At 31.6% G+C, this 15,883-nt stretch overlaps 1 protein-coding gene across 1 annotated transcript in view; it reads right to left on the minus strand.

The window, feature by feature from the left end:
• Positions 1 to 15,883, minus strand: part of KIF1B_3 (Kinesin-like protein kif1b) — a gene marked incomplete at its 5' end in the record, with an annotated part of 92,533 nt that overhangs the window by 12,482 nt on the left and 64,168 nt on the right. The window contains 4 exons of the mRNA XM_051218406.1: positions 2,791 to 2,959; positions 5,449 to 5,689; positions 9,125 to 9,282; positions 10,510 to 10,655. Of these exons, the coding sequence (XP_051073338.1) occupies positions 2,791 to 2,959; positions 5,449 to 5,689; positions 9,125 to 9,282; positions 10,510 to 10,655 (714 nt within the window). The remainder of the gene's footprint in view (positions 1 to 2,790; positions 2,960 to 5,448; positions 5,690 to 9,124; positions 9,283 to 10,509; positions 10,656 to 15,883) is intronic.

Genomic DNA, 15,883 nt, shown 5'->3' on the forward strand with positions numbered 1-15,883 from the left:
TACAAAAAACGACAATATGGTATTTTCAAGAAGTTGAGACGTGATTGTAAGCATTAATCTGTGTTTTACTATCCAAATAATAATGGAAAACATTCTATAAAGATGCAAGAGTGAAGCTCTATCGATCAACATTGCAGAAAGAAATAAACTGTACAGAAATAGTCATCAATAATTTAACTATTGTTTTTAGAAATACAAAACTCTGTGTGTTAAGCCAAATCTTGATTCTATGATTTTATTTAGTAAGAAAGTTAGATAATTCTAAAGAAGCAGGACAGTCAAGTCCTGAATGACATAATCGTAACTTTGAAGACCATGAAACTAGATGACTCAAGAGTGAATACATCAGGTGCCACTGATTCTCCACAGAATACAGGTATATCTTGAGTATCATATACCTTAAAACCTAGATCAACCAGGGTTTCTTATCAACGTCCCTCATCCAATAAACACATATCTTTATCTGTGAAGATTTACATATTCGACTGTACAAAGAATGGTATGCATATTTTATTGACATAAACAATTAAAGTAACACTGCTGTGATAACGATTAGCTTGTCCAATGGACTACATCATATATAAATACTTATTAAGTGTAATGTACTTATTCTATAGCGATAACTGCTAAGTTTGGATAATAATTTGTACATTAAAATGAATCAGTATGGTTTTCATTTAGCAAATTTTTTACATTAAAAATAAATTGTATTATCTAGTCAAATAAGTTAGTGCTGGTGAGCGACCTATGCTCCTCCACGAGGAGTAACAGGCGTAAGTAAGTAAGTAAGTCAAATAAGTCTTATTCATTTCCGTTAGTTTTGACTGTACAGAATAAAAATCCAAAAAAATGGTGAGTCATTATGTGAATTTAGTTAACACTATTACAATGTGATATTAGTTTTTTTAAATATACTTCCAAGCATACTTTTATTAAATATAAATACTATTAAATGAGCTATTTTAATACACCAGTATGGGGCTGAGAAGATTGTTAAGTTTTTGATTGAGATCATGAATCGATTAGTGTCAGACTGCCATTGGAAACTTGGAAGCACTGGATGGCCGTTTCGTCCTAGTATGAGGCTCCTCAGCAGTACGTGTCCACGACCGCACACGCGGGATTTGAACTTAGGATCTTCGGTCTCTATCAAAGATAAGATAACTGAAGACTAAGTTAAAACTAAATTAGCATAGTCCTTTTATGGTAAAATCTCTGTTAATCTGAACTGATTGTTTAAACGGAATTCAAACACGTTCGTGTAAATTTTTAATGTTAATCCCGAAAATTGCTAATTAATGTTTCTTTTTGAAAATGGATGATCTGTCTATTTGTTCAAATAACTTGAGTAACTACAATACTAGTAATTTTCTCTGTTTTGAGAGTACTTTTATAAGGTTCATATGAATGATAAATAAAGCATTTATTCAATAACTTCTGGTTGTCCAGCTCCTTTTAGTCCGAAGGGAAATTTTTTCATATTAAATAAATCTTTACAAGCCTTACACGATAAAATAACACTCATTTATCTACTAATCACAGACTTGGAAACAGGTTCTTGACATTTGGGTCAAATATCTCGACTGCTTAAGTAAAACTATCTCAATCGCTAGATATTTACCTATTGATGGACTACAATATGCATAACTATATATATATCAAAGTTGGAAATGCTAACTTTTAAGTTCCTATATAGTAACCTAGAGGAAATGTGCTTATCACATCAGCTGAAGTGCCATAAATACGATCCTTGATCGAGTCGTAAGTGATCATCACCAAGATATTCTAAACATCATCGATATAACAGTCTACAGTTTCTGGTGGATTTGTACTTATAACCATTCTGTAATAAAACTATCCTCAAAACACGACAATTAATAACATTAATTTCTATTTATTCTTAATCAAACAGTTTACATTCTTGATCTACTTCATACCATTTATACTCACAACAACAACAAACTATTCTAAGAAAATATCTACTACTACAGAGTATAAACTTGTATATATATATATATATATATATATATATATATATATATATATATATATATATATGGGGTATACTTAAGTAATAAAAAGTAACCATAAATGTAACATTTTTAAATTTTCATCGGGTAAAACATTGTTGGAAACTGTCAACAATGTAGCTAAATCATCTTTTTATGTATATTAATAAAGTAAAGTATTATATTTAAATATTTTTCATTAATTTTTAGTAAATACATTAAAGATAAATTAAAAAAATATAAAACTATACATAGATCATATATGATATTTTAATTGTTTATCTAACATCAAACATTCTATTCTATAGTATGAATAGATAAGTTGATTGTATACAGTACATAAATTAAGCCAATATTAATTGATTATTAACATAAATGAATAAACTTCAACAGTTGAGATCATGAGTCAATTGAAGCTAGACCACCATGGAAAACCTGGAAGCACTGGACGGCCCGCGAGGCTTGGTCGTTGACGCTCACCGTTGAGGAGTCTCACAATAGGATGAAATGGCCATCCAGTACTTCCAGGTTTTCCATGGTGGTCTAGCTTCAATTAACTCATGATCTCAACTGTTGAAATTACTGCAATCTCCACAAAACCCCTTCTGATATAAATGAATAAAGGTAGATATGAATAATGTAGAAAGAATACTAAAGTAATTAGGAAATATTAAGTTAGGGAAATAACTAAGTTTGATCAAGCAGAGAAAATTTTCATAGAAATTATTGAATTAGAGAAGATAAATGATTGAGAATAATTTGGAAATTTTTGCATACTTACTAAATGATCTATAATTTATTTCAGCAGCTTGATCAGAATACGCACTGCTTATCATATCTATTTGTGTATTAATTTTATTATCATCCGAATGAAAATCACTATCGGATTTTGATATACTCATTGTTGAAATATTACTAGTAATAGAGTCAATTAGATATGGTTGCTTAGTCTAAATATACAAAAAAAAACAAGAAATAATAAAATGTTAACAGTTACAAAAGGGGAAAAATGTCATTTCACTGTAAACTGGAAAATTTATTATTTGAAGTTTATTTTCATAACAGAAGTTAATTTGACTAATTGTTGTCCTTATTAAATATGTGAAGCGTAAATCACATAAAAAAAATGTTTAGATTTAAGTAAATGTTATATATCTTGCTATATATATATATGAAGTTAGATATTAACAGCGTTGGATACCGTGCTGCTCAGTGGTCTCAAGGTTAGGCATTCACACGCGAGACCGATAGGTCTTGGGTTCGAATCTCACGAGGCGGGATCGTGGATGCGCTTTGCTGAGGAGTCCCATACTAGAACAAAACGGCCGTCCAGTACTTCCAAGTTTCCCATGGTGGTCTTGCTTTAATTGACTCATGAATTCAACTACTAAATTACTGTAATATCCACAAAACCTCTTTCTGAATATATATTTATGTTATTTAAGCGTACCCATAAGGAAGAAAGAAATGAGGACTTGTTTAAATTTAAGTCTTAATAATCAACCTCTAATCAATTATTAGTGAAGTTAATTAGACCGATTACAGTAGCCAGAAATTCATTAAATAATTAAACAACTTAGATTTCATTTAAAACTATATGAGTAAAATTCTTAAGTCAATCTTTTATCATGATTCAATTGAAGCTAGACCACCATGGAAAACCTGGAAGCGCTGTTGGATGCCAGCTCAGTGGTCTGGTGGTTAAGCGCTGATAGGTCCTGGGTTTGAATCCCACGGAACGTGGTCGTGGATGTGCACTGCTGAGATGTCTCTTAATAAGACGAGACGACCGTCCAGTGCTTCGAGGTTTTCCATGGTGGTGTAGCTTCAATTGAATCATGACCTCAACTATTGAAATCACTACAATCTCCACAAAACCCCTTCTGATACTTTTATTTTTCATAAATTTTCTTCTTAAGTAGATTTAATCTAAGTCATCTCAAGTAAAAAACGATTTAGTTTTCACTTTTTTTAATCGAAACGTTCAGCTTTAACCTATCTTACGATTTATCGTTAACATGTCTAAATACAGTTTATTATAGATTATACAAGATTAGGATGAATGAATAGAAGTAGTTCTCAAGATCTTTCTCTTTTGTTCAGTATATATATTTTTAAATACCTACATATTGAATAAAGTATTATACAGATCATTGTACGTTTTCACAGTTCAAAATAGATGTGCCTAAAGTTGTCTCTTTTCTGTATGTGTGTGTCTGTATGATCAGTTAACTTTGAATAAAATCTAATTTTCTATGATTATTCATATAAAACATTCTAAAAACACACTGTTTTTTTTCTTTAGGTTTCATTTTCAGAGTTCTGTATCATTCATGTTTGAAATGAAAAATTTCACTTATAGTATTGATATGATGGGAAATTACATCCCTTTACTCATTGTGATTTTTGATCAAGATTACTTCTGTTTTCAATTCACTGTGTTATAATTACTCAGTATAGTATTTATCAGTCTAGGGTTGTAGAGATTAATAAGTTTTTGATTGAGATCATGAACCGATTGATGTTAGATCACCATCGAAAACCTGGAATCAATGAACGGCCGTTTCGTCCTATTGTAAAATTTCTCAACATTGCACATCCACGATTCCGCTCGTGAGATTTGAACCCAGAGCCTTCGGTCTCGCTAGCGAACGCCTAACCATTAGACCAGTGAGCCGGCCGGCATCCAACGGTGTTAATGTCTAACTTCAAACAATCCCGAAATTGAGCAACCATCTGCCATTGTACTGAGGTGGATGCTCTCTGCTGAGGAGTCCCACAATAGAACGGAACGGCCATCCAGTGCCTCCAGGTTTTCAATGGTGATCTGAAATCAATCGGTTCATGATTTGAATAAAAAGTATGGTATTTGTTTTGTTTTCCAGTCTGCTATTTTATTTGGTATAATATTAATTCATTTGAGTGTGATGTTTATTCAAGATACAATATTCCTGCATCAAATAGACATGAACTTGACTCAGCATGACATGTAGCATATAATTTGTTATAACTCAAAGTATTTTTCATATGTATGATTTTGTCCTAACTAATAATCAAAGTGGATGTACAAATCAATATATAAATGAGTGTATTTTCGACTAGGGTGATCGTCATCGTGTATTGAGGTTAATAAATCTGTATTTGTACCAGTCTTGATGCTTTAACTTTCTCATCGTGGGAGTTGTAATGGTTCCTCGATTTACAAATATAAACTATAAGTTAATTAATTTAATTAAAGCTAGACCATCATGGAAAACCTTGCAAGCACTGGGTTCGAATCCTGCTGGCGGGATCTTGAATGCGCACTGCCGATGAGTCCCATACTAGGACGAAACGACCGTACAGCGCTTCCAGTTTTTTAATAGTGGTCTAACTTAGATTGACTCATAAATTCAACTGTTAAAAAAATTCATTGATCATTCAAAATTATAAAACTTACTGTAACTCCAAAATGTCGGATTAAACATTTGCTAATCGGCATATAATTAGTTAAAGCTGTTAAACATTTCGTTATGAGTAAATGATTCTTAGACATTTCAGTTTGATGACTTGATAAATTATTTTCATTAACTTGTTTTATAATCTCTTCAGTATTTGATGTACTTTTCAAATCTTTGTTATTTGTATTATTTTCTCGTTTATTTGTTAGATCTAGTGATGTTGGTCTTTTTGGAGAAGAGCTATTTTTAATTTCAAATAAAAAAATAGGTAAATAAAAGTTATTGAATATCTAATAAGTTTAGATTCAATTTTCTTGGTCTGATGATGAATCCAAAGTGTAGAAATCCTCACTTATAATACTTCTTATTATGGTAGTGTCTATAATGTCTCAATCTAAGATTACATCTTGTTATTAAGCTACCAGCGAGCTTATTTTACTGAATTCTCATCTCCCAATGTAAAAATCATTATTCATTGTCTAAGTAGTTCCAGTTTCACAATGATATTGAATAATACTTCAAAGTGTGTTTTCCGTGATATTTTATATGCAAATGTTGTATTCAAAGTTTATTACGTCAGTAAACCATCCCACTGGATTCGTGATTTCAAAATTAGAGTGTGTGAACATGTACCTAAATTGTTGTAGAAACAAATAGAATCAAATGACCTAATAAGAGTAGAGGATAAACATCCATCATTCTCTATAATCAAACACATAACTGAAACAGGTCATAAGATTGATCTTAACATTGTTTTTGTGGTGTTGTACAACAGTGTATAAAGGAGTATACTTAGGTTTATTGAAGCCTTAGCCATACGAAAGTTCAAACCCCCGTTTTGTATTCAAAAACAGTTTGTACTCACCTTAAACCTAACCTGGTATTATTAGCTTATTATACAGAGTGATGAGGTTTCAAATTATTTGCACATTATTTTCTTTATTATCCTTGTCTTCTCTTACACTCGATTTATGGTCTAGTTGACCTTTTATTTCCGTGCATAAATGTTCTTAACAAGCATATATGTGATCGGATTGTTCGAAATGTATTGCGCTAATATATCACCACATAGTTCTGATAATCTTCATCTTCTTATTACACTGTCGAAAATTAAAATCACTACCAAATAAGTAAAGGTAGATAGTGGCTAGCAGTGGAATCCAGGACGCTCGTTTCGTTCTATTTGGGACTCGTCAGTTGGATGTGCTTGCATCCCAGAGATGATGTTCACTTCAGGACTCGAATCCAGTACTGTTCGCTTCAAACGCCATCACGTTAACCACTTAGCTACTGAGTCCTGATAGCCATTTCCTTGTGCAATGGGATGAAGTTTAAATTCACTTGGTGTTGTTTTATTTGTATCTTCCTAGTGTTATTTATGATTACAATTGATCAGCCTCATGTTGGCACATGTGCATCCGGTGAGGATTGCCTCGATTTAGCCAAATAAGAATTATCACTTAAATTATTAAACTTCCCACTTATTATTTTTAGATAAGTTTACAATTTCTAAATTGAATGGTATTTGCTTTATCATAAATTATTAGAACAGATATATCTGACTAACTGTCTAATGTTTTCAATTAAACCCTCATTTGATTGTATAAACATTTAGTCTAAATTATGGCATATTTTCCTTTTTATTTTGAATTTTTTTTATTAACTACTTCTATGAATTTGATATTCATCTTGTTGTGTTATTGAAGTATGGCAACTTGAACCGATACATATATGTACCTGGTCCTGTGTTGTAGTTGACTGACTAACTGACTGACTGTTCTGCATTAATCAATATTCCATTTGTATAAAATACAGTTGGTTCCTTGTTTGTTTGCTTCTTTCATGTTGAATTTTGTTACTAAGTTACCAAATTAAAATATTATTGGAGACTTTTTGACATGTTTCTAACTTTATGATGTTTTCCTTTCTTCCTTATTTTTATAATGAAAGAAACAAATTAAACTTAACATCTAATAATTGTTATCTATAATGCTCTTTACATGTAAATCACACGTAACATTAAAATAAAATCAGTTTTGACAGATTTATACTATAAAGTACCTTGATAAGTGTTGTTTTGTTCAACATTCAGTCAATATGAAAGTTTTTTTACTGTATTATAGTAAACAATATGTAAATGAAGTAATACCGTCTTTCTGGTATTCATAGACATTTATTTTTTATGAATGAATGAAATGTTTTGATACAAAAATGTTGGCCATTTTTAACAAACACTAATATTACGTATGTGAATTTAAATAAATCCAGAATTTATCTGATTATTAAACTTAGACTATTTTAATAGTTAAAACCATGAGTAAATTGAAGCTAGACCACCATGGGAAATCTGGTAGTACAGGATGGCTGTTTCATCTTGTTGTGGGACTCCTCAGCAGCGCGCACCCACTATCTCGCCTTGTGAGATTCGAACTCAGACTATTTATTAACTTACTTAGTTAATAAAGGGGTTAACAAAAGTTGTTTTTTTCAGAATGAATTCAGATAGATCACCACTGAAAATCAGAGGGCAGTATTTAACTGTTTCGTTCCACTGAAAGACTCCTCAACAATGTGCATCTGTGACCGCACCATCAGAACTTGAACACAAAAACTTTTTCGTTGTGTACGACTACTTAACCACTAAATATTGGCTTGACGGTCTACAGGTTATCCCTTCATCTTGAAAGTGAAATTCCTTATTTCAGTAATCTGTAACAGAGTCGTGGATTCTTACTGTTTAAAAGTATTATGCTAGAATGAAACAGCTGTCCAATGCTTCTTGGTTTACAATAGTGATCTAAACAGGATCATATTCTTAGGTTAACTATGAAACTGATTTTATATTGTTTTTATGTTTAAACAGGCACTCAAATGTTCCATACTATGATTATTTATTCTGTAAGTTTGCAACTTCAATGGATACTTCAGTTTCAAAAAATTATAGTTAGTTTTAATATTCCTATTTTAAGTCATATTCTATTCAAAAATTATTTATTCTGATACTCATAATTCAAATTAGAAAAATATACATTCACTTACTTATGTGGATATTTCTAACAGCCACAACAGAAAAGAAGTATTGAGTAGAATGAAATCATGATATTATTTTGTTCTAAACTTCAAAAATTCACCTACGTTAACAAATAACATCTCTAGTTAGATGGTGGTTGGAGGTAGTCGACAGGAAACCCTGGACCCGGGTTTCGTGCTACTTGGCACTCGTCAGCAAGGTGTACCTGTAATCTTGAGGGAACTGATGCTCCCTGACAGGTTCAATCCCGTGCCACCCAGTTTCACAGTCAGAGACGTTACCACTGAACTATACGGGCCGCGACCGACCTCTTGTAGGACTGAGATGTAATCACAATTGATTAATCACTGGGTGGTGATCAATGTCATGCGTGGCCACATTGTAACATGGTCGATAGCATTCGATTTGCACAAATAAGGACTAGACACGCATGACATTGATCACCACCCAGTGGTCAATCAATTGTGATAACATCTTTAGTTCTTTCTAGTTCTCATTTGTTATCTAGCTGTGTTTAGTCAGTAATATAAACTACAAACATTAACAATCTTTTCTAAATTCTTTTCACTTTATGAAATATTTTTAAGCAAAATAAAAAATTTAAATGGTTTAACTATAATGACAAAAACAACACAACAACTTACGACTTATTAGTAGGAGATAATGAAGATTTTTCTAAACAATTCAAGCTATCTGGTACTTTTGCTTTAATTGTATCAGAACGATTATAACAATTTGAGATTAATTTCTGTTTAGTTCCTAAAATTTCACGAAGTTTCAACAAGTGTCTAGTTTTCTCCACCTAATATATTAAAAACAAACATAATTACTCTACTAATGTGATTATTGTGAACTAATAATTCATTGAAGTCATTTATTAATTTACTATAATCATTGTATAAGCAGTTATATTGTGGTATGGGCTACTTATATCCACATAAGTAGTATATAACGATGGTCAGGCACAGAATGTATTTCAGTGGAAGATCGAGAGGAAAAGAACGGGAACGGAGAGCAACTGGTATGAAAATTAACTATTCACTGTATGTTTCTCAGATATTAGTAAGGTATTCTGTAATTTTGTGCTCAAATACATTCGATTGCCCTTACTCGTGTTCTTGTTCACTACAATATCATTACAGAATAACAGAATACTGAATACACTAAGAACGGTTTACAAACAACAACTGACAATTATGGATTTTTGGTAGCTACATTATCCCAAAGATTTCATTTTGTTTCATTTCATTTAATGAATAAATAAACAATTTTTTCTGAAAAACTACAAACGTCTGACTGGGAAAAACAGTCTGAACTTATTTTCATACAGTTCTAACGTCAACAAACCGAAGTTCTTCATGAATCGCCTCCTCCTAATTCTCATTCTGTTATGTCTTTATATCACGATTAATATGTATGTAGGTATGTATGTCTGACAGAACACTTTAACAGCTAACCGCTAACACAGGAAAATGACAGTTTCAGAAGACTTAATATTCAAGCAGAATAAATTGACATTGTACAACTCAGTATATCTAGTAATAAAAACAAAATGTTTGAGAGAATAGAAAATAAAGTAACAACAACCAATAGGAAAACAAATTGTAAAGGTTATGCAAAAGATTGAATTGGAAGGTACTTGCGGTTATCGTTACTAGTTAAACTTCAATATTATTAATAAAAATTGAATAATTCTGTAATCATCTCAGCAAATTCATTGCCTAATTAGGTTAGCTTCTGTTGGGACATTAGATTGTTTAACAGGTCTATCAATTTCTTCCCTGTTTTTTCTTGCTTGATTAAATTATAATTATCATTTGAATTTCATAGAGGTTGAGCAAGTTGATGCTTATCCTGACTCAGTAATCTCCTAGACTACTCAACTTCCAGGTGGCGGTACATTTATTTAAGTGGTATAATAGAATGGAACAATACATCCATTATCCAAAATATAAGTACCAACTATCAATGTGTTCCATATCTTTTATTGTATTTTTACAGAGAGATATGTATAGAATCTCAAACTTACCAATGAAATGCGATGGAAACGTTCCAATTCCCATTGATGTTCAATAATCAAAGAATCTCCTCTTGGTCTCCAACCTTTTATATTTTCCTCACCTCTCACATATGTAAGACTAGTGTCCATGACTGATTTATTATAAATATTTTGATCTAATAAATAAAATTAAAAAAAATTGTAATTCGACATACAGATGTGCAAATGTGCAAACGAAATGGTATACACTAAAGACAATGCAGCAATACAGCAATTTGGAAGACTCTCCCTGTCTCCCACATTGTACGAGCATTCCATGTACCTAAATAAATGGTTGCTCTGGTTGTCAGTAAAGGCATCAGCCTTGTGGTTTCATCATTAGGCGTCATAACTTCTAAATGAAGACCAACTGACTCCCAGGGCAGAGTTTAAGTGATCTGAATATTTTTTTCTGGTTGGCGTTTTTTAGAGAGTTAGTTTTCTACGGGATAATATATAAATCATTTATTTAATAAATAGCTACATACATTATACTTCATTTGTCATTAATTGAGTTCACAATAAAGTTAATTATGTAAAAACTGTACAAAAGTTTGAATAGACTATGTACTTTGAGTATATCCAGTCTGAATTTCCATAATTGATAATAGTTATTTTAATTAAACATAATCTAAACATTTCAGAATGAAAACACTAACAGGACTATACATAAAACAGCTTTCATTATTTATTAAATATTTTGTGCATTAATTTAGAAATAGTTACATTTTTTCATTCTGGAATACGACTATGATAAATGTGTTTGTAAATAGTAATAGAACCCAGAATGTGAGTTTCTTCCCTTCCAAGACTCGTCAACTAAATGTATGTGTATGTCAGTTTAGATGTTCACAAAGGGACTAGAATCCAATGCGTTTTGCTTCAGATGATCAATGCGTTATTCACTGAGCAGGTGAATTCACATATCCATATGTTCTTGAAACAAGTAAGGGAAATGATTATCCTCATAGGATGCCTATTCTTTAAGAAAGACTGACCACAATTCGGTCAAGATTAACAACAACGGGATAATTCATTTTCCTTTCTGATGACGATACGATTATAATCAGTAAAAATGTTGAGAAAATACGCAAAGCCTTGTTTGACAAATTATCGTAACCGTGGGAAGAATATGTGTGTATTCCACTAAGAAAACTATGAAAATTATACAAAGATTTTAATTGCAATTATGAGGCTCTATTCACGTAACATTTTCACTGTTTCTTTAACAATAAAATTCTAGCCCTATTTTTATTAAATATAACTTTCTAGGCAAAGATGGATAGTGCCTAGCAGTGGGATTCAGGACGCACGTTTTGTCTTATTTGGGACTCCTTAGCTCGATGTACCTACATCTCAGAGTTGATATCTACTTCGGGACTCGAACTCAGTACCGATCGTTTCAAACGCCATCGCGTTATCCACTTAGCTACTGAGTCCTGATAGCCACCTGCTTGAGCAATGGGGTGAAGTTTAAATTCACTTGATGTTGTTTTACTTGTATTTTCCTATTGTTCCCATAGGTTCAAGTCCCGGAGTGAACATCGACTTTGGAATGCAGGTACATCCAGCTGATAAGTTCCAAATAGGACGAAACGCGCGTTCTGTATCCCATTACTAGTCGCTTTCCGTCTTTGTATAAGAAGCTTATGACTTAAGGCTATATCGAGTCAATCCGTACAGGCTGCACATATGCCAACAACAGACTTATCAATTGCAGTCCTAAATAACAATAGGAAGATACAAATAAAACAATACCAAATGAATTTAATATAACTTTTGTTTTGAGAAATAAATGAGAGATTTATTTAATATTATAAATACACTAAAAGACATAATTATATGATCTACTGTAATATAAATAAGGATTTACAATGATTGAAATATTATTACTTAAATAAACTTAGTGTCCATGCTTTTGTTAATGAACAAAATGGTAGTGAATGAATGTATACAGAGTGAGACTTAAATTTATGAATGACCTTTGAGTGACATTAAAGTGACCATGAGAATGTACACTTACTTCGCAGAGTCAAATGAAAGTTATAAACCTATGTGAAGAATAAGGATGACGATTTACAGTTGATGGTTATGAAGGTTATGAATTAGATTTAAAAAATTTATGATCAAACTGACATTAACTAAAATCTCAAAACGCTCTTTAACCAAATGTATGAATGAATGAATGAATTACGCGTCAACATCTAAGACTTTTTATCTTATATCTTATTGATTCGTCCATAGATTATAGTCTCAACGTATATTTTCAACAATTTTCAGACTGAGAATGTCAATGTGGATATAAATTAGTAAACTGATCAATTGTTTACATTAAATTTTACATGAGAAATCTAATTTACTAAGTTACTTTAGGAAATTTACAAACTATTAGTTTACCTATATAAAGAGACGAAATCAAAAGCGTTATATTTAGCTACCTATAATATTTTGTACAAAATGCTATGGTTCCTTCTATTGTATCAAGTTTTTATAGATTGAATGATGTTATAGTTTACTTTAAGCTGTTTAATAAGTAGTTAGTGAAATGTTAGAAAAAAAATGTCTATATTAGCTATGTCTAAGGATTAAGTACAATTAACTATAGAATATTATCCATAATAATGATATGAATTGTTAGAAATGTATGAAGTAATTTAATTTCTTTTCTAAAAACTGAAGTCAACTTAAATACTACTTTGATTATACAAGAAGTACTTCATCTGATTTCATCCTAAAAATACACTATATATAATCTAAGATTTTATTGACACTTTTATTAATTAAGGAATATGATTACTTCAATAGGTTTAAAAGTCATTTTCATCAGTAAATATTATACTAGAAACTCCATGAAATGAATACTTCTAAGATCATTACTGTTAAACTTGATTCTTTAATAACGATATACTACAATAATTGAAATCATGAGTCAATTGAAGCTACACCACCATGGAAGACCTGGAATCACTGGACGATCATTTTGTCCTAGTATGAGACTCCTCAACAGTGCGCATCCACGATCCCGCTACCTGTGAGGTTCGAAAAAAGGACATATCGGTCTCAGGCGCGAGCGCTTAACCATTAGACCATTGAGCCGGCCGATATTCAATGACACTAATGTCTACCTTCAACCAATCCATGAAATTGTGCCACCGTACACCATTGTCTTCAGTGAGCTGATATCTCACAACAGATCTGATACATTAACTTATTTTTTAATTGGATTAATTGTTTAACATTACAGATGACGCTTATTAACATTCATTTTAGCACAATGTAAGTGTAAGTATTGTGAAATTTGTCAATAATTCAAGAATATAATTCATTCATCATATAGACAATTTTTTTAATTTCTCTGTTAACCGATAATGAACGTTAATATGTAATGAAATTGTAATTGCGTTTTCATGTTTATAGACTTTCTAAATAATGATCTATTGAAAGAAGACAAATGTACAATTCATTGTAGAAGATTTGTAGCTCAGGTGGATGATTTTCATAGAGTTTTGTTCTCTGAGCTGGATGGTTTGGTCGTGAAGCTTTCATCGTTTTTCTGAATGATATTATCAGCACAAACCTGAAGGACAATTCAGTCTTTATCATAAGATGCTGTATTGAATAGATATATGTTTGTATTTGTTGTTAGATATAAGTGTACTATAGACATTAAATGAATATTAGATAATCTATTTCATGTTGTAATATTCCTTGAAAATATGGTTAATTTGTATTTTTAAACCAGATGTTTATAGAATGTTCCGGAATTGTCTATGCCTGGATTACACATGTTAACTATTTTTCTTATCAATGCTTTAACAATTATGTTATTTATATGACTGATAGATGGAATTTAAAGTGTTTGATTATGTCATTTATTTTAATTAAGCTTCATCTAGGTATATTATCATAGAATATGGGTTTCTTAAGAATTATATCAGTTTATCAATAATATATTAATTATTCATTTTGATGTAAATTCATTAACTTTATTGTTTCCAGTTTTACCAAATAGAGCCTAATATTGAACAGATATGTATATGTAGGATCGAATCCACACTAAAGTTGTATGATAAGGTCATTAAGTCTGTTAGGTTATTTATGTTCGATATAACTTATGATGAATATATAAAACTTTCGATTATTTTGATGAGATTGATGATCAAAACAGATTCCTAATGAAAGCCTCGTCAATTGACGTGTGGTAGTTTTCATAACACTAACCTCGATCGTGCATGATAGATAAAACTTTTAGGGTTATTTATTAGATCATAATTAGTATACCGACAATCCGATTCCCAGGTTTTCAGTGTTTTCAGTGGTGGATTAGCTTAGATTGATTTGTGATTTTAACTGTGAAAATGCTACAATCTCCAAAAATCCTTCATAATGACTAGCTTCAAAATGTAACTCTTGAAGCTTTAGTGAGGAGCCGTGATTAGTGGGTTCCAATCTGAATCGGGTATGAGACAATTGTCCGTAACAGGCAATCAATAAAGGGTCACGCAAGATCATGGGTTGACTGAATTTAGACATCAGAGTTGTCTGATGCCGACTCATTTATCTAGGGGTTAGGCGTTCGCACGCGAGACATATGGTCTTGGGTTCGAGTCCCGAATATGGGGCCGTGGATAACACTGCTGAGAACTATCACACTAGGACGAAATAATCATCTACTTGTCCTAGGTTTACAATAGTTATGTAGCTTAAATTGACTCGCGATCTCAAGTGTGAAAACCAATTTCTGTTCCTAATACTAACGAGATACATTTTATGCAGCATTAAACAATATTATGCTAAATTCATATAATTTGAAGGTATTTCTTATCGTGAACTGATATTCAATGGATAATGATGGCAAACTAAGGAGTATTTGGGATTTTTTCCCTAGGTTTGAACCATTATTTAGTGTCCTTATAAGATACGACATGAGATAGAGATCGAATCCTTCAATTGTTGTAGTAAGCAAGATATCGCAACACAGATGAAAACCAGTTATCACGATCTTAATTCCTAATTAGAGCTGGAGTCTTGTAATCCGAAGTTCATCTTAAGACGATTTACCTCAACTATAATCTTCTGTATTGAACATTTTTAAGATGACCTCAGTCATATAAGTCAGATGTTGCGTATTAACTTGAAGATAAAAACATGAAATGATCGTCTTATGACGCTACTCAATCGAATATAAAATATATGATTCACTGGATTCAAAATGAAGAATCAAAGGGTGGTCTGCTTGAGCATCTAAGCTACCTGTTCCTGCCATCTAGATATTTCAACAAGTTATCTGTTTTTGTTTGTTTTAATATATCATTATGTTTATTAATCGCATAACCTATTCTGCTGCGTTTCTGAAAAGTGTACA

Source organism: Schistosoma haematobium, chromosome 1 (assembly GCF_000699445.3).
Source record: "Schistosoma haematobium chromosome 1, whole genome shotgun sequence".
NCBI classification, from domain to species: Eukaryota; Metazoa; Platyhelminthes; class Trematoda; order Strigeidida; family Schistosomatidae; genus Schistosoma; species Schistosoma haematobium.